This window comes from Eubalaena glacialis, chromosome 9, assembly GCF_028564815.1.
Source record: "Eubalaena glacialis isolate mEubGla1 chromosome 9, mEubGla1.1.hap2.+ XY, whole genome shotgun sequence".
In the NCBI taxonomy this organism is placed as follows: domain Eukaryota; kingdom Metazoa; phylum Chordata; class Mammalia; order Artiodactyla; family Balaenidae; genus Eubalaena; species Eubalaena glacialis.
In genome coordinates this window covers 20,508,017-20,531,749 of record NC_083724.1, presented here as the reverse complement: position 1 = coordinate 20,531,749, position 23,733 = coordinate 20,508,017, and the positions used below count along the sequence as shown (strand labels likewise).

The 23,733-nt window shown below is 47.7% G+C and overlaps 1 protein-coding gene across 4 annotated transcripts in view; it reads right to left on the bottom strand.

Moving 5' to 3' along the window:
* The window catches only part of WHRN (whirlin), an 89,464-nt gene that overhangs the window by 36,765 nt on the left and 28,966 nt on the right, over nt 1–23,733 (bottom strand). For all 4 annotated transcript variants that reach the window (XM_061200042.1, XM_061200044.1, XM_061200045.1 and 1 more), the window contains exon 3: nt 19,760–19,885. In XM_061200042.1, the coding sequence (XP_061056025.1) occupies nt 19,760–19,885 (126 nt within the window). The remainder of the gene's footprint in view (nt 1–19,759; nt 19,886–23,733) is intronic.

The following is a 23,733-nucleotide window of genomic DNA, read 5'->3' as shown; positions in this document are numbered from 1 at the left end:
CAGGACTGAGACTAAGAAGTAACCACCATTATACATATATAATGGAGTACTACTCAGCCATAAAAAAGAACGAAATTTTGCCATTTGCAGCAACATGGATGGACTTGGAGGGATTTATGCTAAGTGAAATAAGTTGGACAGAGAAAGACAAATCTATGACATCACTTATATGTGGAACCTAAAAGATACAACAAACTAGTAAATATAACAAAAAAGAAGCAGACCCACAGACATAGAGAACCAACTAGTGGTTACCAGTGGGGAGAGAGGGGGAGGGGCAATATAGGAGTGGAGGAGTGGAAGGTACAATCTATTAGGTATAAGATAGGCTCAAGGATGTATTGTACAACATGGGGAACATAGCTGATATTTTGTAATAACTGTAAATGGAGTGTAACCTCTAAAAATTGTATAACTGTATAATTTTTTTAAAAAAAGTAACCACCATTAACAGTTTCTTGGGCATCCTCCCAGGAACTCTCTTCACATATGTAAGTATGTACAAATATACTTCTCTTCTTAAAAAAAAATGGAATCACATAACACCACTCTGTACCTTAATATTTTGCAAAGGTCTTTCTGAAATGGAAAGATGTTATGGAGGATGGGGGAAAGCAAATAGTCTGACCCCAACTTTGCTGAACTATTTCTGTCCATATCCTATGCCCTGTGAGCGTAACACTCTGGAAGGACAGACACCTAGACTGTTGCATGAGTTTTTCCCTTAGTGTAGGATTTTCTACATCTTCTACAGTGGTCATGCTTTACTTGTGAATTCAGGTTTTTTAATGTTATCTTAAAATTGCCCATCTAATGTGGTCTTCAAATGTGTTAAAGAGACTGGGAAGGAATATGCCAAAATGTTCACAGGAGTTGCCTCTGAGAGGTGAATTCCAGGCAATTTTAATTTCAAGCTCTTTATTCATTTTCTCTGCTTTCCAGACTGCATATGAAGACTATATTGTTGAGGGTAAAGAAAATAAATTCAAAAAAGAAATGTAAAAATTTGCCAGGGGGCATGATATAAAGCTAACATCTCCCTTGACATTTGGGGGTCTGGGGAAGAGTGGGCCTGGGCCCTTGGCAGATCTGCTATGCCACTCTGGAGAAGAATCTTTTTTACACCATCCAGTCCGATCCTTGTCTCTTAGTCATTTGGGATAAGTCATTCTCGTCCCTCTCTGGGCTCAGCAGCTTGCTGGCACAGATAGGCTGGGAGGCGATTTAAGCTCTTCTGGAAAGATCCCCTGAGGTTTCTCTCATCTGTTGCTCCTTTTAAAATCTTACTTCAATTGGAAACAACTGAACGCCTGACTTCAAGGGAATGGTTAGGTAAATTAAAATTCAGCCAGAAGATGGAGTATTATCATGCAGCTATTACAAATTGCACTTATGAGAAGTTTTTAATTACATGGGAAAACGCAAGTGAAAATGTGGGATGCAAAATAGTATATACTGTATAATATCATTGTGTAAAAGTGTACAGAGAAAGGAATAAAAGAAGCTACATCAAGGTGCTAACAGATGGAAACAACCCAAGTGTCCATCGACTCACAAATGGACAAACAAAATATGTTATAGCTACACAACAGAATATTATTTCACTATAAAAAGGAATTTACTGATATATGCTACAACACTATATTAAGTGAAAGGAGTCAGACACCAAGGCCACATATTCTGATTCACTGATATGAAATGCCCCAAATAGGCAAATCTTTAGAGACAGAAATGGGGGTGACTGCTAAAAGGGTACAGGAATTTTTTGCAGGGGGTGGGGGAGATGATGAAAATGTTTTAAAATTAGATGGTGGTGATGGTTGTGCAATCTTATGAATGTACTTCACTGATTTGAATACTTTGAAAGGGTGAATTTTATGGTATGTGAATTATATGTAAAAAAATAAAAGATGTTAACAAAGGTTGTCTTTGGAAGGTAGGACATCTGGGTCCTTCTACTGTCGCGTGTTTCTGTGTGTGTATTACATATTGAATCTATTACTTTAATAGCTGGAAAAAATAAACAAAAAAGAAACAAAGTCCCCCAAAGGGTGTGAGTTAATAGTTCTAGTACACGGCCCCACCCAGGTCTCTGGACTCCCCAGCCTCTGAAAGCTTTGGCCTCCTTCTGTCTGCCTTACAGCAAACAGCTCCTTGATTCTGGAGTTAATGCAATCAGTCCAAGTGCTATGTGTCTCTCCAGGTTTGTCCAGCCACAGGTGAGGTCTGGGAAAAGCCAGGGTCTCCTTCCCCACCCCGTGCCGCCTCACCCTGCCTCTCCTCTCGGTCAGCCCCCAGGTTCCCCTCAGCACACCTGTGAGCCCCAGCCCATGTCTCTGTGCCTTTGCTCCTGCTAGCCCCTCCCTGAAGATCCGTTCCTTCACTTCTCTACCTGGTATAATTGTCCACAGTCAACACCCCAACCAGATTACACAAGGGCAGACAGCACATGTCTTTTGGCTCCTGCTTTTGTGTCAGGCACACACACATGTTTAGCAAATCTCAGGTGCCTGAGTGAATACCCTGTAAGGCCCAGCTAGGGAGCTACTTCCTCTCCGCAGCCACACTGGCTCTCCTCCCCTGGGCTGATGGCTCCCTCCCGAGGTCCCAGCCCAGGCAGGGGAGTGCAGTAGTAACTGCAAGGATTTTGAACCAGCTCTGCTTGGGTTCATGTCCTGGCTCCACCACTTCCTGGCTGTGTGACCTTGGTTAAGTCATTTAACCTCTCTGAGCCTCACATCCGTGAACAGGGACAAAAACCTTTTTAAAAGGTGGCTGTGAAGGTTTAAAGGAGCTAATATATGTCAAGTGACTGTACCTAGTAGATGCTGTGTGTTATTCAAATACTACGTAGTATTGGTATTAATATGGTACCTAGTTTGCTATTTACTCCTCCCTCCTCCTCAATAGACTGAGATTTGAGAACAGTGGCCTGTATCTTTGTCCAGCAGTAGCAACAACTTCGCAGCTTATGAGAAATGCAGAACCGCAATCCCCATCCCAAAGTTTCCAAGTCTTACATGCTCTCCTAGAACCTTGCCACTCTCCATCAGGAGCTGTAGTAGCTTGAAATGTGTCTCTCCCCCCAAAAAAGTGATGTCCAAGTCCTAACCCCCAGTACCTGTTGAATGTGACCTTATTTGGAGATAAGATCTTTGCAGATGTAATTAAGTTAAGGATCTTGAGATGGGATCATCTTGGATTTAGGGTGGGCCCTAAATCCAATGACTGGCATCCATAGAAGAGAAAGGAGAGAGAGATGTGAGACCAGAGACATGCAGGGAAGACCAAGTGACGAAGAGGCAGACACTGCAGGGATGCTGCCACAAGCCGGGGAATGGCAGGAACACCAGAAGCTGGAGAAGGCAAGGAAGGATCTTCCCCTAGAGCCTTCAGAAGGAGTATGACCCTGTCGACACTTGATCCGTGGGAGAATAAATTTATGTTGTTTTAAGCCACTAAGGTTGTGACGACCATTTGTTACAATAGCCCTAGGATACAGGAAGTAAGAGTTATTTCCTTCCCCTTGAACCTGCCTTCTGAGGCTGGGTCATAAAAAGAATACAGCTCTACTTGTCTCTCTCCCAGGACCCATGCCCTCAGAATCCCTTTCTAAGCCACCATGCTTAGAAGAAGCCCAAACTAGCTCTGTGAGAAGATGGCATGGGGAGGCCCGTGCAGGGAAGAGCTGGGGGCCCCCGGCCAGCAGCCAATGCCAACCTCCAGACATGAGACAAAACAAGCCTCCCAATGGCTCCGGCGCCCAGACTGAGCCTTCCAGCTGTAGCCTGAGGATCACAGAGCAGAGACAAGCCGCCCTGCTGTGGCCTGTCCACTTCCTGACCCGCGGCGAGGCTGAGCAGGATCTGTGGCTATTGCACACCTCTTGGTTTGGGGAGAGTTATGAGGCCATAATAACTGCAGCATTTGCTGAATCATAATCTGCACTTGACAAGGTCCCTGATAATTTGTATGCATGGTCAAGTGCCTGAAGCACTGCCCAGCATGGTTACTGACCTCTCTCAAAGCCCGTCACGTGTGCCCTATCCCACAGCAGGGGCTAAGGAAATGCTCGCTGATCATTGTTTCCCTCATGAAACGGCGCAACAGGCTGACCTCAGATCCAGCAAACCATGCACATCCTCGATATACAGGCACCGAACTTGGCATGGCCACGTGTGGAGCCAGAGGGCAACTGACGACCCTCCCGTGCTGGTCAGTCGCCACCCAGCTCCTCGGGCCCTTCCCTTGGCCGCTTGGGACAGGGATGAGAAGGAGAGCCAGCCCCTGGAAGCCCCGTCTTCCTCCTGTGGACAGCACGGTTCATGGGGGCCGTGGGCACCTGAACGAATGCTCTCCCCTTTTCCTGTGACCAGGGCAAGCCGCAGCTGGGCTCCTGCTTCACGTGGCCTCCCTGCAGAAACTAAGTGTTACTCTTTTCTGCAATAGCCTGCCTGGGAGCAATTACTACCCTAGCAGGGGCCCCTTTAAAAGTCAGGAGGTAGGACTAAGCAACTCGAACGTTTGCAATTTACTAAGCGCGCATTCAGAGGCTAGCTCACAAAGCCGGCTAGGAGAGCATGCTATGGAAGGCCTGAGAATGTGGCACAGCCTGTGGGAGTGGGGTGGGGGGGAAGAGGCTAAAACTGTCGCCCAGCACGTGCCAGGATTCTCAGGAAAGAAATCACCTTCTGGCTCCTCGGAAAGGTGTTCATCATCTGGGCAGATCCATCAGCTACCCAAGAGTTTCAGATGCCATCAAGGACCAGTCTCACCCACCAGCACACACACTCATGTGGATACTGAAGATCACTCACATAACCAGAGCTACCATTTGAGGGGAGCTTATCCTGTGCCAGGCACTGGGCTTTACCTGCATTCGCTCATTGAGTCTTGACAATATGGTACTTAGGACACAGGTGGTGGGGGTGCTGGTATCATTATTTTTACTATTTTTAGAGAACCTGGAATCTATGGGAAGCACAACTCCTCCCCCACAGTCCTTGGAAGGGAAGCAAGATGCCAGCTGGAGGTTCACAGCTCATGGATTCCCACCCAGGAGAAAGAGGTGGCCACCGCACCCCAGGGAAAGGCAGCCCCAGGGAAAGGCCTGGCAGAGAAGGCCCTGCTCCGGCGACGGGCTTGGGAAGGGAGGCAAAGCCAGTCTTCTAAGGTGGAGCTTGGCAATGATGTGAAAGCTGTTATCCCACCTCTTGCTGAAAGAGCCAGGGGACTTTCAAGGTTCCAAGCAATCAGGGGCTGCTCTGCCACGATTCCTCGCAAGCAGGCTCCGTGCAGGGCCCGGGCTGGCATGCCGGCGAGGAACTGAAGGAACAGCCTGGGTTTATTCCATCCCGGCGGGGCAACGCCAGACTGACCCTTCACCGGGGAGGCAGGACCCACAGCGGAAACCACATGGATGGGCATTAGAGCTGAGAGCCAGGCCCATGACCTTGGCCAGCCCCTTCCTGGCATGTGACCTTGGGCAAGTCACACCCACTTTCGGAGCCTCAGTTTTCTCATCCACAAACAGAACCAATTCTATTTACTTACAGGCTTATACTGAAAACCAGAAATAATTTTTTTAAAGCCAGCATATTTTTTTTTCTTTTTTTTTTAACATCTTTATTGGAGTATAATTACTTTTTTTTTTGTTTTCAGCCTTTTTTTTTTTTAATTGGGGTATAGTTGTTTTACAGTGTTGTGTCAGATTCAGTCTTAAGGTAGAGACATAACTATGCAACATGACAGTAATATTTTGATAATCACTTATTGTGTTGTTGGTTTTATTTACCTATAGCATTCCTATATACATTGCAAGTTAGCAAAGCAAATGTTTCATTGGCCCCAGTCTTCTGCAAAATGTCCTATCATTAATATTGGAGTATAATTGCTTTACAATGTTGTGTTAGTTTCTGCTGTATAACAAAGTGAATCAGCTATACATATACATATATCCCCATATCCCCTCCCTCTTGCGTCTCCCTCCCACCCCTCTAGGTGGTCACAAAGCACTGAGCTGATCTCCCTGTGCTTTGCAAAGCCAGCATATTTTCAATACCTTTATCTGTGTTAAGTGCTTTTATAGAGATTCTCTGGCTACATCCCCACAAGTTCCTAAAGGTATTATTTTCCCAGCTTTAGAGATGGGGAAGCTGAGTCCAGGGAGATAAAGTGATACAGCTGGTAATTTTGACTCCAAAGTGTGTGCATTTAACCACCATGTGACACTGCCTGGTAATGACTCACAGTGCCTGGCACAGTGGGTATGAGAAGTGGTTGCCATTGTTATTAGTTTTCCCCAAATAATACTTTCTTGCTGAAGTACAGCTTTAATCATAAATTCTTAGTTAGATAATCTTAAAAGCTGAGCTAGGCCCGTGCTCTCCCATGGAGATGGCACACATCCAGTCATCTGGGCCCCAGGTCCCCCTTCTGTCCACAGCAGACACTACTGCGAGAGCCTTAGCTTAGCTAAGTATTCTTTCTGGCAGAACCCAGTTGCAAACACACAAATACAAACACTTCTGCAGCCACACTAATTAAATGGCGTTGGCACACAAGATAGAGATTATTTGCTGTCCCTGCGAATGGAAAGAGCACTGGGTTTGGAAGCACAGAAACACGGACAAAGCCTTTCTCAATGTAAAATTTTAAAAACCACGTTACCAGTCAGAGACATTCTGACTTCTGTGTTCAGCCATCCAGTTGGCAACGGAGGTGAGCACGTGGCCTCAGAGAGCTCTGCATTTGAATGGCCAATTCTCTGCCAGCTAAGAACACGCTTTGGGGCGAGCTGCTTAATCTCACTGAGCCTCAGTCTCTTCATCCATAAAATGGGGATGACAACAATCAGTACCTCTGCGTGGGGCTGCAATGAGGACAGACGAGATGATCCCTCCTGGGCGGGACTGGGCTGGGAGTGGTCGGTGACTATTAGTGCTTTTGTGCTGTTGTTATTCTGAAGATTTCAGGAATATCACTGGGTGTGTGGAGGCAGGAGCACACACACCACATACACAGAGAAACAACCCGAAGTCAAGGATTATTCACTCCTCCCTCACCTCCTGGGGGCAGTAAGCTCAAGCTGCCCAGTTTGCGTGAGAACCATTTTACAAAGGGACGACCCTCTAAGTCCTGTAAGAGCCACTACAGTTGGCCAGAGGAGGGGGTATGAGGGAAGGAAGAGGTGGGAACTGGATTTCTGTGACTAAGCTCCAGACCTGCCTGAGTTTCAATCCTAGCTCCTCCACCTACCAGCTGTGTGACCTTGGGCGTATTACTTAACCTCTCTGGGCCTTGGTTGCCCATCTCTAAAATGAGGATGATTCTACTGCCTCCTCACAGGGTTGCTGGGAGAATTAAATGACTCAGTGCAGGGACAGCACTCACTAAGCACCCTGGTTGGCACAGAGGGAGCACTCCCCAGATGCTGGTGATTCCTATAATTATTACTGTCAATTAGAAATACTGGAAGACTCCTCTGCCCTAACTTACTTCCTTCTATTATTATTGCTCCTTATTATTATTATTATTACTACCCTCACACTGCCGTACCTTCTGCCATTTCCACCATACTTTTACTTAAACATATTCTGAATGGCCAGGAGAGTCCTCCTGGTTCCAAATCCAAAAGCCGAAGTGCTGATGTCACTGTGCTGATGTCAGAGACCTGAGCAGAAGCAGGGAGGGCTGAGGGCCTGGCTGCCAAGGGCCGTCAGTCTGTTTTTTTCCATCACGCAAGTTCAGGGTTATAGGGTCTCGTGGCTAACAGGGGAGGTCCTGGAGCCAATCCCTACTCCAGTTTCACCACTTCCTTGCCGTATGATCTTGAGCAAGTGACCTCTCTGAGCTTCAGTTTGATCATCTTTAATGAAGCAGATGTACAGTGTCTACGTCAAGAATTGTTTAGGGATTCATTAAGGTGGAACATAAAAAGCGCTTAGCAGGGTGCCGGGCTGGAAAAATCACTCAGTGGATGTTCACTGTCTCCATTCCCCTCACTGACGCTCAGCCAGCACATCACCTGGGGCGCCAGGAGTCTTCGCTGCCTTCTGTCTCCCACTCCCACCCTCCCCATTCAACACGATTTCCATGCAGAGCACGCAGGAGACACAAATCCAGGTGCTGCATCTGGTCCCCAGATCACCAGCACCTGATGCCCACCTGAATGCTCACAGCCCTCCAACCACAAGAAAGACCCACGGGCTTGGGGTGCCCGGGGAGAGACATGGCTGCTCACCCTCCCTGCCACCTAGCCAGCAAGACTCTCTCCAAATCCTGCTCAAGGTGAGAAAACGGACACGCTCAGGAGACATTTTTTCGTTTCTCCTTCTCGTGTTTTCTCTCTAGCGGACCGCAGAGAACATTACAGATACTACATCGCAGTAGTAAAAAATGATAACAAGGGCTTCCCTGGTGGCGCAGTGGTTGAGAATCTGCCTGCCAATGCACGGGACACGGGTTCGAGCCCTGGTCTGGGAAGATCCCACATGCCGCGGAGCAACTGGGCCCGTGAGCCACAATTACCGAGCCTGCGCGTCTGGAGCCTGTGCTCCGCAACAAGGGAGGCCGCGATGAAGAGTGGCCCCCACTTGCCCCAACTAGAGAAAGCCCTCGCACAGAAACGAAGCCCTAACACAGCCATAAATAAATAAATAAATAAATAAAACCCAAAAGTTTTTTAAAAAAACCAAAAAACAAACCCTCCCAATTAAAAAAAAAAAAAAGATAACAAGATGGCTAAGATACACTTTTGCTACATTTTTGTGCTTCGACTTTTGAGGAGGGCCTTCTCAAGGCTCTGAAGTGGCAACAACTTAGTCAAAATCTTAGAAATCAGAGATGTCAGGTTTTGAACTGAGAAAGGAAGCACTTTTCTAAGAAGCTGATGGTTGGGTCACAAAAGGAACAGAATGAACAAGGGTCCCCAAATCACTGTGTGCACAACAGGCCAGGGAGAAAAAGGTCTGGAAGGACACGCCAACGGCTGACAGTTGTCACGTCCCGGGCTGGACAGGGGCAGGGGAGGAAGGACTGTCACCGCAAACACGAGTCAGCGCGTGATCTGACTTTTCTACAACCAGCAAGTGTCATGTTTACAATTAGAAAAAAGTTAAGATTTCTTTCTTAATATGTATTACACTTGGCTAACTTGGTACCTGCCAGGATTCTCCACTGTAAACTTATTCTTTTTCCCTGCATAATTACAAAATATATTGGTAGAGATACTTTGAAACTATGCAGAACATCCTGTTTCTGCTTAAACTTCTGCCCACAATTTAGCTTCCATTGGTGCGTCTTGCCTATAGCAATTAATACTGTAATGTAATGTTCTAATGGTGATTTTTCTCTTCCCTTATTCCTTCTACATTTTTTCATGGGAATTTTTTTCCTTAAGGAAGAGTGGTCGCTTCTCCCCCATTCATGTATTTATTCCGTTCTTTATGTAATGACATTAGTATGGATCCATGGATATTTACTGTCTTCTCCTTTGGCCATGAGGTGCTCTTTCAGGTTGGCTCTGTACACATCTGATAGGCTGATTGGTTGGTTGATTGATTTGGTAGCACATCTTTGTTTTCTGGTCCCAAAAGATACCCCAGGCTTCTCTGCCCTAGACCTGGAATCAATGACTCCTACAAAGAGCCCTGGTTCCTTTCATTTAGAGAATAGTATTTAGAAACTAAAATCTGAGTGCTAGTTGTACCTATTTTAATTGGGTACAACCCCTCTCAATGGATAGAGTGAGGAATTATATGTGTATGTACTAACTCACGCATATATACACATCTATATTGATTTCTGTATCTATTTATCTGTGGGTAAATGTACACATTTTGTTCTTTTTTTGTAAATGAGTCCATATTGATACCTCTGATGAGAGTCCAGCACCACAGGGTTTATTCTATGTTCCCTTTCCTTCCTTGTAAGTTTCTCTGAGAGTGAGAAACCTGGCTCTCACTATCTAAAATGTACTTATTTTTTCAAATGAACCCTGTACAAATGAAGTAGTTTCAGAATTCCTAATCCATATCCCTTTGAGAAAAAGAAATCTGCCAACTGGAGTACAGTGTCAAAGTACAGTTCGTCTTGTCTTTGCCTTACAGTATTGGTAGAAACAATGTTTTTCAAAATCGCTTAGGTCAGCTTCTTCCTTCTCCATTCCCTTTCAGTGTGGTCATGGGAATCATCTGTAATAGTTAGATTCCTTTGTCTTCATTTGTCTCAGTCTGCTCTCCATCTATCCGCGCAACAACCGGGTTGATTTTTTAACATTTATATATAGCAAAATTCACTCTGTGTACAGTTCTATGGGTTTTGACAAGTGCACAGACTCATGTGTCTATCACTACATGCAACCAGTTTTCCATACAAAACCATTTCCCAGGTCCTTTGCCCATTTTGAGAGTTCTTTATACATTCTCAATATAAGTCCTTTGTCGGAAATGGGATTAGAAAATATTGACTTCTCCAAGTCTGTGGTGTGTCTTTTCAATTCTCTTAAAATTGTGTCTTTTGCAGAGGGAAGTTTTTAATTTTCATAATGTCCATTTTGTCAATTTTTTCTTCTATAGGCTGTGCTTTTGGTGTCACATCTAAAAGCTCTTTGCCTAATGCAAGATCACACAGATTTTTCTTCTATGTATTCCTTTAAAATTTTATTTATTTATTTATTTATTTATTTTAGTTGCACTGGGTCTTAGTTGTAGCACGTGGGATCTTTAGCTGCGGCATTTGGACTTCTTAGTTGCGGCACGTGGACTCCCAGTTGTGGCATGCATGCCGGACCTAGTTTCCCGACCAGGGATCGAACCTGGGCCCCCTGCATCGGGAGTGTGGAGTCTTACCCACTGGACCACCAAGGAAGTCCCTCTCCTATGTATTCCTGTAGAAGTAGTGCAGTGTTATATTTTACTTTTAGGTCTACGATTTATTTTGAGTTAATTTTCATAGAAGGTGTGAGGTTGAGGTTGAGGTTCATTTGTTGGCATGCAGACGTCCAATTGTTCCAGCACCATCTGTTGAAAGGACTACCCTTTCTCCATTGAATTACCTTTGCACTTTGCCAACTGTCAGTTAAGTATGCTTTTGTGGGTTTATTTCTGAACTCTCTACTCTGTTCCACTGATCTATGTGTCTATCCTTTCACTAATACCGCATCATCTTGTTTACTATAGTTTTATAGTAAGTCTTGAAATCAGGTACTAAGTCCTCTAACAGTGCTCTTTGGTTTCAGAATTGTTTTAGCTCCTCTAGTTTCTTTGCCTTTGCATTACAAAATTTACAATCAGCTTGTAAATATCTACAAAAAATCCTGCTGGGATTGGAATTAGGATTGTGTTGAATCTAGATCGAATTAGGGAGACCTGACATCTTAATAATATTCAGTCTTCCTATCCAGGAACACAGTATATATCTCCATTTATTTATGTCTTTTTTGGAGTTTTCAGCATACAAATACTGCACATATTTTGTTATTTATACCTACTCTAAACTGTATTGTTTTTATTAATATTGAATTCCAGTTGTGCATTGTTAGCATATAGAAATGCAATGCACTTTTGTATCCCTCCACCTTGCTAAACTCATTTATTAGTTCTAGGAGTTTTTTTGTAGATTCTTTGGAATTTTCTATGCAGATGATCAGTCTCTGTAAATAGAGTTTTATTTCTTCTTTTCAGATCTGTATGCCTTTTCTTTCTTTCTATGGACTTATTGCACTGACTACAACTTCTAGTATGATACTGAATAGGAGTGGTGAGGGACGACATGTTTGCCTTATTTCAATCTTAGAGGAAACCTTTTAGCTTTTCACCATTAAATATGTTATCTACAGGTTTGTGAAGATGCCCTTCATCAGGTTATGGAATTTCCCTTTGATTCCTAATTTGATTAGAGTTTTTATCATAAATGGACATAGAGTATTGTTAAATGCTTTTTCTGATTACATGGTTTTCTCAGTAACATTGATTTTCAAATGTCGAACCAGCCTTGCATTCCTTGGATAAAACCCACTTGGTCACGGTATATTATCCTTTTTATAGATTGCTGGATTTGTTTTTCTAAAATTTTGTTGAGGATTTTCACATCTATGTTCACAAAGAATAGCGATGTGTAGTTTTCCTGAAATGTGTTTGTTTGTTCTTGGTATACACAATGCTGGTTTCATAAAATGAGTTGGGAAGCATTCCCTCATCTTTTATTTTCAGCGAGAGGCTGTATAATTTTCTTCCTTAACTATTTGGAAGAGTTCATTAGTGGAAGCATCTGGCCTTGAGTTTTCTTTTTTGGATGGTTTTTAATTATAAATTCCGTTTCTTTGACACACATATAGAACTTTCAGGTTATCTATTTTTCTTTCTTGAGTATTAGTGGTTTGTGTCTTTCAAGAAATTGGTTCATTCATCTAAGTTAGAGAATTCATAGGCAGAGAGTTGCTTGTAACACGCCCTTATTATCTAAGGTTTTTTGTTTTTTTTTTTTACTGTTAGGAATTATGTAAATATTAAGAGGTAATTTTTGTCATCTTCATTAGGACTGCTGTAAAATCAGCCATAATCACAGATAAAAATACTTTTAGAGGATCCTTACTAAACAAGTATTCTGTAATAGCCACATCCTTTTCCCACCAAGAATACACAGACAGCAGCCTTGGAGAGTATTCCTGGCTCATTCTCTCCCAGCAGAACTATTTCAGGGACACACAGAGACAGAGTCAGCAGGCAAAGTCGAACTGCCAGATGATGGAGGGGCTCCGTCCAGAGGTGTCTGGACCCACCTCTCCATGATCCTCAGCCAGTCCTTCCCCTCCTTCTGGTCCTCAGTCTCCCCATGTGTAAAATGGGAGGGTTGGAGGCTGGGATCTATGCATATAGATGGATTCCTGCCACTTATCCTTCATCAGGGAAGAGCCGAAGGTGGCACCAAATGCCCATGGGCACCTTTGATGAGCAAACCTCACTGCGGGCCATGGCTGCTACTCAGCTTCTTCAACATGAAGGCAGGAGTCTCTAAGGGAAAGGGTCTGACTGCTCAGGCCCATCCCAGGTAGTTGTAAAAACCACTAAAACACCTCTTAGCAGGATTCATCCCTTAACAAAACTGCCAGCTCTGTGCCGTGTTCAGGCCAGGATGCAAATGAAGCAGTGCTCAAGATTGGAGCTTTGGAGTCAAAAAGACCTGGCTTGGGGCCTGCCTCAGCTGCAGCCACTGACTCCTTCATTCAAGACACCCACTGTGTGCCAGGCACTGTCTGGGCAGGGAGATAACAGTGTGTAAAGAACACCAGTCTCTGCCCCATGCTCCTGGGATCTCAGAGAAGAGACAGTCATTAATAAATAATCCCAAATTATGATGGGATTACAAGTTCCTACCTCATAGAGCTGTGGTGAGGGTAAGAGCTGACACGTGGAGATCACCTGCTACTGGGTGAGTGTTCTGCAAAGGATGCCATCCCAGGCTTAGTCTAGAGAGGACCCTGGCAAAAGCCAGTCTGCAGAGGGGTCAGCCCAGCCCAGCTGGCTTCTCCAATTTAGCTGACACACAGCACACAAGACAGATCTGCAAAGTAGCAGTTCATCCCCATAGCCACTGAGACACCGAATGTGAAGCAGATGCTCCACGGCCGGCCCCAAGACCACAAGTAGCAGAGTGGTGACCCCAAGGGTGGGGCATTCATGAGACCAGAGATCCTGCCCCAGTGAACCCCAGCCAGTATGGAAGCGTGGCTCCCACTGGCAAAAACAAAATGGGCCTCCCACCCTGGAATGACCTCAAGGGTGAAGGCCGTGGAGCCGGGCAGGGTCAGGGACAACCACTCTGGGCTTCAGAAGCTTGGTGATTTCTAAGAAGACTAAGTGGCCTTTGTTGCTTTTCTCCGCATTCTTTTGATATTTAGCCAGTTTAGGGTACTAGGGAGGTGGTAGAGCAAAGCCCATGGCGTTTAGAGGGCTTGAAGGGCTAGGGCCGTACCCCTGCGTGACCCTGAGCAGGTACTACACCTCTCTGAGCCTCAGTTGCTCTATTAAATGGCATTATTAATGCCCACCATAGGGTTATTGGAGGATTAAATAAGAGTGTACCTAAAGCATTTAGCACAGTGCCCAATTCATAATAACTGGTTAATAAATAGCAACTGCTACCATTATTATTAGTTTTAAATGCCAGTCAATTCTGGCTGTCCTTAAAGGAACAAACAAAGTTTTATGGTCCATTCTTTGGTAGGGTTTGCTGGAGGCAGGTGCAAAGGAGTAAGAGAGGCCTAAAGATCAATGCTGAAGGGGCAGTCAGCCCCTGCCGGGAGGGTGGGACAGTTCCAAGTTCCATGCGGCCGCCCCCCAGCCGCCCCCCTCCCCGACCCCCGGGTGAATGCTGGGAAGTGCCTGACCTCCTCCGAGGAGCTTCTCCTCCCAGCAGTGTTGGCTGGACTCACAGGGCCCCTCAGGAGCTAAGGGAGCGGCTGGAAGCCAGGCACAAGGGGAACTGTTGCCCCAGGAAAGCTCTGCAAGGCAGCAAGGAGCCCTATTTACAAATAAAGCCTGTTCTTGGCTCTACCGCCCACACGGCTAAGTCCCTTTATTCCATTTCAATATGCCTAATTCCATGGAAAATGCGTTGGCAACAAACAGAATCAGTCAGTCCTGGATGCCTGAGTGAGTGTAGGCAGGTGTTAGCATATGCGAGGGACCTTGGAGAAGAAAGTAAAACAGTGGCAGGGAGTATAAAATGCTTTACTGCGGTGGGGACTGAAGATGGAAGGGACTTTACTGAAGGTGGGCATTTTATAAGCAAATAAAACCTCTGACTGCCTGCAACTGAGAAGCAAACTAAAGTAACTGAAGAACTTCTATGGAATATTTTTCCTCTGCCTTGTTTCAAAATGGAAACCGCTTTATTGCTGCTGTTTCCGTGACTATAAAACTAGTATTTGCTCCATTCAGACACTGTATAAGGATGTAAAGAATAAAATGAAAATCATCCATAATCTTCCCACCTCGGGATAACCACGTGTAGACGTTTCTCTGGGCATATTTTTGTGTATGTATACGATATGCATGCGATCCTGATAGATATGTGGTTTGGCAGTCTGTTTCCCACCTCATAACATACCATGGACATCCTTCCATGTTAATAACTGCAGATCTCAAGCATCATCTTTTCATGGCTGCAGTCTTGGGTGCATTAGACACCCTGTGTGATCTGGCTGTTCCCCTCCTCAGCATCATCTGGCACCTTCTCCCTGCCTGGCTTTCTGCGTTCAGCCAACTCTGGTCTTCCTTTGCAGCCTGGAACACTTCTTTCCACTTCAGGGACTCAGCATTTTCTGTCCTTTCTGCCTGAAATTCTCCTTTCCTCTTTCACATAATTAATTTTCTCCTTTTAAATTTCAACTGAAATGTTTCTTTTTCCAGGAAGCCTTCCTGGATATCTACCACCAGACACTCAGAGTTCCATGTACTTTGCCATCTTGGTATTTATCACAATTGTAATTAAACGAACAGTTGTGGAACTTATTCCGCCCTTGTCTTCCCACTAGAAAGTAAGCTCCAGGAGGTCAGGGACTGTGTCTGTCTGGCTCAGCTAAGAAGCCACAGGGCAAATACAGTGTCTGGCACGCAGGAATCCTTAGTATATATCTGCTGATTAAATGCAAGGAAGGAAAGGAGGGGCAGCCAGGGAGACCCGTTGCCTGCATGTAATGCCCACTTCCTTCCTTCGTTCCACACAAAAGAGGTATCTGCCAGCAGGTTACCTACTTTGGCAACTCTCAGTGGGTACGGGAACCTGAAGGAGAATGGATCACGTTCCTGTGCCTGGGCACCCGCTGGTGCTCTCAGGCCGGGAAAATGTGCAGATCTAGGAGAAAGCCTCAGAGATCCGCCTGCCCAACCGTTCAACTGCTGACGGTCTGAGCTGGGAGACTGAGGCCCAGAGGGCAGGGGACAAGTCCACCTTCACACAGCTGGTCAGGGCAGGTCCTACGCCTCCCATTCCCCCCAAACAGGGCAACCCTAGGCTCTGTGAGGCCTGGGTTCAAATCCCAGTTCTGACATGAGAAAGAATTTGGCCTTTATCTCCATGAGCCTTGGTTTCTTCAACAGTAAACTGGAGATGGTAACACACACGTTATCACTGGGAGGCAGTGGAACATGGTGGTTAAGAGTATGGACTTGGAGTGAGCAGGTGTGAGTTCAAATCTAGCACTTCCTAGCTGGGCGACCTTGGGCAAGCTGCTTACTATTGCTCCTGAATCTGCCACCTGTCAAAGAGGGAGAAGGACATTCCTTTTTCATATACTGTTGCAAAAATGAGTAAGATCATGTGAAGCATTTAGCGCAGTCCTAACACAGTAACTGCTCGGTAAGTGGCTAACATGATAGCAAAGCTACCACCTGTCAGTAATCAGAGGGAGAGAGAGAGAGAGAGAGAGATGCTCAGTCCTCTCCGGCCAGAACCTAGCATGTCATCTCTCTTGCACGCTGCTGCTCCCCGCTCCCACTTTCTCTTAACATGGATTCAGTAAGAGTGTATTCACCACCAACAAAGTATGGAACCTGCTCATGCATTTGCTGTCACTGAAGACACTGCTTACGTCATCACACAACATCCTCTCTAAGAAGGACCAGAGGAAAACTGCCCTCAGGCCTCAGGAAGAGGAATAACCAGGCTTCTCCAGCACAGTTGGTCTGTTTTCATCTTACAAATGTCCCTGACCTGCTTCCCTCTTTGTGTTGGTTGCCTGGAAGCTCGGAGTCAAATCTGTGTGCTGCCTGTAGCGGTTTGCAGCCCCACACAGCGACTGTTCTTGGAAGGACTCTCACCTTGGCTTTCTCTCTTTCTCTCTGCCTCCAGTTTCCTTCCTCCCAATTTCCTCACTTAATCGTTTAAAAAAATCTTTACTCTGTGTTTAGAAACTGACTTCAATCTTTTTTGAAATTTTGGGGAAAATAAATGGAATTAAAAATGCATACATGGGGCTTCCCTGGTGGCGCAGTGGTTGAGAATCTGCCTGCCAATGCAGGGGACATGGGTTCGAGCCCTGGTCTGGGACGATCCCACATGCCGCGGAGCAACTAGGCCCGTGAGCCACAATTACTGAGCCTGCGCGTCTGGAGCCTGTGCTCCGCAACAAGCGAGGCCGCGATAGTGAGAGGCCCGCGCACCGCGATGAAGAGTGGCCCCCGCTTGCCACAACTAGAGAAAGCCCTCGCTCAGAAACGAAGACCCAACACAGCCAAAAATAAATAAATAAATAATTTTTTAAAAAATGCATACAGGCTAAACACAACGTGCTATGCTGAACTGGACTGTATCCTAGAATAGGAAAGGAGCATTAGTGGGAAAACTGGTGAACTCTGAATGAAGTCTGTAGTTTAACAGTATTGTACCAATGTTAGTTTCTTAGTCTTGACAAACGCATCATGGTTATATAAGATGTTAACATTAGAGGAAGCCGGATAAAGAACAAGTGGGTAATCTCTTTGCAACTTTTCAGTAAATCTAAAATTAATACAAAATAACAAATTTATTAAATACAATCTGCATATAGAATACCATGAGATTGTCTCCTTTTGGAGTCCCAACAAGGAATCATCTTTACTCGCAGAGAGCATAGCAAGCCAGAGAGCCAGGGCATTTCAGAATCACCTAGAACCTACCAACATTTGTGGGGCATCTACTCCCCTCCCCACCCCTGCCCAGGCTGGCCTGGTAACCAGCACAGTTCTAGAACCAGAATTCTGATTCCTGGATGGGAATCCCGGCTTTGCCTCTTACAGCTGTGCAGCTCTCTGAGTCCCAGATGCTGCGCCTATAAAATGGGCTAATGGAAGAACTGCTTTCACAGGAGTGTTGGGAGGTTTAGGTGATTTTATGACATAAAGTGCTTGGGAAAGAGCAGACTGTCTCAGTCAGTCTAGGCTGTATAACAAAGTACCACGGACTGGATAGCTTATAGACAACAGACGTTAATTTCTTGGAGTTCTGGAGGCTGAATGTCTGAGATCAGGGAGCCAGTGTGGTCGGGTTTTGGTGAGGACCCTCTTCTGAGTTGCAGACTGCCAACTTCTTTCTCATTGTATCCTCCCAAGGCAGAAAGACAGCCAGGGATCTCATTGGGGTCCCTTTTCTAAGGGCACTAATTCCATTCATGAGGCTCTACCTTCATGACCTAATCACCTTCCAAAGGCCACACCTCCTAGTATCATCACTTTGGGGGTTAGGGTTTCAAGGTATGAATTTGGGAGGAACACAAACATTCAGTCCATAACACAGACCCTCAATAATTTTAACCTTTATTTTTAATGTCACTGTGAGTTTGTTCCTCATTTTTTTCTGAGAAAGAGATGCTATATATTGTTAGTATCTGGGAAAGGGAAGGGAAACTCAGAGAGGTAGAGGGATTCTCCAAGGTCACACAGCTACTAAAGCTAAAGCAGCAAAGCTGGGATCTGGACTCCAGACCCAGAGCTCTTCCCATTATGCCATGTTTCCTAAGAGAACCCCCCGAGCCACGTCATGGAGGATGGGGCTGGAGTCTCATTGCTGTCTCTCTGCCACTCCAGCCTCATCCTTTGTGGCTTGGTGGGGGGAGAGGTCTCCTGACCACCACTCTGATCCGCCATGACCCTTCTCGTCCGCATAGAGAATCCGCTTCCGTCCGTCAGTGGGGCATTCAAGGCCCTTTGTTAAGAGGGCACGACCTCATCTCGTGCCTTCTTTCCCAGCCTCACATGTGGCTAGTTGCCCATCCAGTCACACACGGTCAAACCACATGGCTCCTTCAACCAGAGACAGCTCCATAGCCCAGCCCCTTTACCCAACAGCCTCTCTCGTCCCACAAGACATGGCTCAAACACCACCTGTACCCAGGGTCACTGCTGCTGTGGCATCCCTGCCATCAGGATTTAGCCCAAAAGCATGCTGCCATTTATCTAGGTGACCTGTGTCCTGAGTCCAGTGCCCTTGTGGACAGTCTCTGCCTCACTCACTGTCACCTCCCCCCCAAAGCTCTGAGCCAGTTCCTGGCCCTCCCCAGCGGGGGATACAGTGTAGCAGTTAAGACCACGGGCTTTGGAATTAAGACTATTGGGCTCAAACCCTGCTCTGCAACTGATCAGCTGCATGACCTTGGACAAGTCTGTTTAACCGCTACATGCCTCAGTTTCCCCAACCGGGAAATTGGGGTAATAACATACTACCCCACGGGATAAGGTTCAATGAGATGATATGTGTAATGTCAATTACGAATGCTGGGCACACAGATAGCCCTCTTTAAAATGAGAGCTAATTGCTGGTTGCTCTGGATCAAACGCCAGCCCCGAGGCTGCCCGGTGCAAACCCACCCCAGCCTGCAGCTTCCTCTCCTCTTCCCTCTCCGAGTACCACAATCAACCCTGAAGTTGGGGCCATCACAGGCCATCAGCAGTATTTCCAAAACAGCAGCCACGAAGAGCTCAAGCTGGCCTGCTGCCCAGCAGCTCGTGGGGGGCTGCCCTGCTCTGCGGATCGCTAGGAGAACTCGGGGTTCGGGAGGGGTGGCGGCTCCTGCTGCCTGCTCTGAGCTCTGAACTAGAGCCGCGCAGCCAGGGGAGGGCTCTCCGCTGGGACAGGCCCTTCGCGTGGGGGGCCGACTGCTCTGCCGGACGTCCCGTTGAAATCAGCTGCACAGGGCTCCACACACAGGTCTTTCCCTCCCTCGCCCCAGCACGTGCAGCCTGGTGCCCCATCCCCTCCCTGGGAGTCAGGGGTCTCTCACCTTGAGCCCGCTGCTTTCCGCTTCAGAGCCCGGGTCCACGCCAGTGATGTAAATGCCCAGGCCGTACTCGGCTCCTCCACGGATGGTGAGGCCCAGGGACCGGCCGTCCCCCAGCACCAGGTTCACCTGCAGGAGGGAGGGAAGAGAATATTCGAGGGCCTGGAGGGCACTAGGAACTTTGGGGGGGCGGCAGGCTAAAGACCCCCCCTCCCATACTCTGACGGGCACACCTATTCAGGCCTGCAAGATCTCCTGGAACATTCCGATTTCTGCCCCAGCTCCGCCCCTGGTTTGCTGAGTGACTTAGGGAAGCCCCTCTCCCCTCCGTGGGTCACAGGTACAAGTGCAGTAAAAGGAAGGCGCTGAGGAGAGGACCTCCAGGGACCCCTCTGGTGCTAACACTCTAGACACTCCAGGTTTTCATGTGTTCCTCACACCGTGGTGGCCACAGACTCTCTAGGCCTCCACTGGCTGCCCTTGACTATATGCCCTTCAGTCAGGGAGTACCCGTCAGGCTGCGGACCCTCCACCCAGCTCCCTCACCTCCCATCCTCCCACCTTAGGATCAAGGCTAAGTCCAGGTGCAGGGCCCCACCACCTGCCACCCCAGGGGTCTCCCGCCTCCCCAGGGGTCTCCTGCTCTGCCATCCATCCTGAGAGGCCACGGCAGTGTCGCTTCAGCAGCCCTTCATTCCACAAACACAGGGAGCGCCCACTAAGGGCAGACCCAGTGCCAGGCCAGGGGATGTGGAGATGACCCAGACACAGGCCTGCTCCCAAGGGCTCAGAGTCCTGAGGGGCAGAGAGACCAGTAAACAAACCTTCACGGTACCGCGTGATCAGGGCCGGGTGGGGTGACTTGCGGGCTGTGTGGGTGCAGAGAAGGAGCAATGGTCCCGCCTGGAGGTGGGGGGATGGATGGGGTGGGGTTTCCTGGAGAAAGTGACATCTCTGATGAGATTGGAGGGTGGGCAGGAGTCAACCAGGCAAGGGTAGGGCAAGGGCAAGAGGGGCATTCAGGGTCATGGGACAGCAGTAGGAGAGCACACTTCACACAGGACCAGAGAAGTGAGGCACAGTGGCCACAGCAGGGAGCGCCGGGGGTGGGATGGGGGCCGGGGAGGTGGGTGACTGGGCAGGAGAGGCTGGGGCAGATTCAGGAAGCCTCAGAATCTATGCAGGAACCTGCAGGAGCACGCAGGTTAAGTGTGCCTTGCGTCTGAAAGGGGAACTTACAAAAAGAAGTGGCCAGAACAGCTAGAACCTACCCCAAAAGGACAGAAAACATCCCGCAACAAGTTAAGACCCAGTGACATGTAAGGGACCTAAAGAGAGCACAGTGTGACCACCCACAGGAGAGGAAGGGGTGGAGGTCCCGGCGGGCATCAGGGCAAATGTCATGGTGTTAGGGAAGCCATCCAACTAGCTTTCTATTTCCAAAAAGTCATTCATCTAAGAGTTATCAGGGGCTCTGCACCAGCCACCAGGAGAAGCTTTTTACATTTATTATCTTCCTTCTTCTACCCCCCCGCCGCCAGAGGTCAGCGGGGAGGTGCTGAAGAGGACAGACTCAAGTCCAAACTGACCAGTGGGGGCCCGGCTGTGTGACCTTGGGCAAGTTACTTCACTTCTCTGTGCCTCAGCCTCCTCACCTAGAAAATGAGGATGAAAATAGTGTCTGCCTTATAAGGTTACTAGGGAGAGGATCAAATTGAGAGACAAATGTAGGCTAGTCTCTGGCCCACAGTAAACGCTCAATAGATGTCAGCCACTGTTGGTGCTACTTTGCACAGGACAAAACCAGACAAGGCCACACAGCCGCAGCTGACACCTACTGGCTGGCAGGCCACTGTCGGGAGAGAGCCCTACACACAGAACGACTCTACATGGTTTAGTTCTAAGACTGTAGACTCCGCAGCATGTCAGGGAGGCCCATCCCTGTGGGAGAGTGCCAGGCCGTGCTGCCCAGTGGAGTGGCCCCAGCCCCATTAGTCCTGTGCCCCCATTTCCTCATCAGGAGGACCACATTATAAGGAGAGCATCCGTGAGGCCCACAGAACCCTCAGGGGGACTTGTGAGCAGTCATCCAGAAATGTCAGAGTTCTGGGAACAGCAGGCTCTGGGGACGCTTGAAGTCGGACTTGGAAACAACTTCCTAGCCCCCTCCCTTCCCCAGTGCAGCTGCAGGGCTGGGATAGGTTTGAGGTAACCTAGGTCCACCCTGGTTCACCCTGGTCCCTCATCACATCCAGGTCTGTGTGTTTGGGAGGTGACAGTGTGGTGGCTGCCTGTGTAGACTCTGAAGCCAGACTGTGGAAGTTTAATCCCGGCAATGACACTTGCTAGGTGTGTAACACTGGGCAAGTTACTTCACCTCCCTGTGCCTCAGTTTTCTCATCTATAAAATAGGGAAAACAATCACAGCAACTTTATTGGGTTGTTGTGAGTGATGAATGGGTTTACCTACTTGGAGCACTTAGAATCATGACACAGCAGAGGCACTCACACAGCGTCAGCTATTGTTATTATCTTCAAAATGTCCCTCTTGGGCAAGCCATGGTGCTGAGCTTGGGCAGGTATGATCTGGAAAGAATGAGGAAGCCTTCTTCATGCGAGAGAATGAACATGGGCTGCTTCTTAGACAGGGACAGGCCGTGCACATGTGAGCCATTGCTGGTATTCCATCCAATGCAAACCAAACCCCAACTCCGCACTGGGCAGATTCAGGGGAGAATCTAACTGGGTCCCTGTCCTCAGAGGAACCCCTGAGCTGGAGTATTGGCTGTTGATGGCTCACAGCTGAGTGCCTGCCAGGACCTGCCTCACCTAAGGTCACAGCCTCCCTGGAGCAGCTCCCATCCAATGACTAGTTGATGCAGACAAGCGAAAGCCTGACCCCTGCCTCAATTCAGGACGACCTTGCAAGTCACCCCCAGCTCCAGAGCTCCCGTGGGACCAGCCAAGGCCTCTGCAGAGATGGTATCACAGCCCACTCCTCCCTCTGCCCAGTCCTGTATTCCTCACGCCTTTTCTGGTGGTGATCCCAGGGCATTGCATTGCTGCTGTAATAAATGACCATGGATTTAGGGGCTTAAAACAATGCAGATTTATTATCTCAAAGCTCTGGAGGTCAAAAGTCTACAGTGGGTCAACAGGACTGCATTCCTTCTAGAGGTTCTTGGGGAGAACCCATTTTCTTGCCTTTTCTAGCTTCTAGAGGCCACCTGCATTCTTGGGCTCATGGCCCCATCCTTCATCTTCAAAGCCAGCAGTGTAGCATCTTCTGATCTCTCTCTGTCTCTGCTCCTGGCATCACACCACCTTTTTCTGACTCTGACACTCCTGCCTTCTTCTAAGAACACTTGTGCTCACACTGGGTCCACCCACATAATCCAGGATAACGTCTCTATCTCAAGATCCTCATCTTAATCACACCTGGAAAGTCCCTTTGCCACGTAAAGTGACCTGTTCACAGGCTCCAGAGATTAGGAGGTAGACGTCTTTGGGGCATCATTATTCTGTCTACCACAGGCACATTCCTATAAACCTCTTTCAGGGAAATCTTGGTCTCAGAGTCCATTCCTGGGAGCCCGACCACAGGCACAGCATCCCAGAAATATGACCTTCAAGCCCTGAAGGCCGAGGGGGTCAACCAGGGCAAGGGGAGGGCAAGAACATGTGCAAAAGCTCAGAAACAGGACAGAGCAAGGCCCCTTGGGATCACTGCAGGGTTCTGTTTGGTGGGAGAGTGGCAGGGAAGGAAGGGATGGCACTAGCCTGTGTGGGGCAGTGAGTGAGGTCAACAAGCCTGGGCTTCAAGCAGGAGAGAAAAGGCTCAGATTCGGATTTTAGGAAGACTACTGGGGAGGGCTAGCAGCAGAGGAGGCCAACTTCTGGAGCTCCTTTAAGACAAGGTGTGTGCCTTACGGCGCTGGTGGGGTGAGGGAAGGCGAGCTTCACACCTGGGGGAGGTC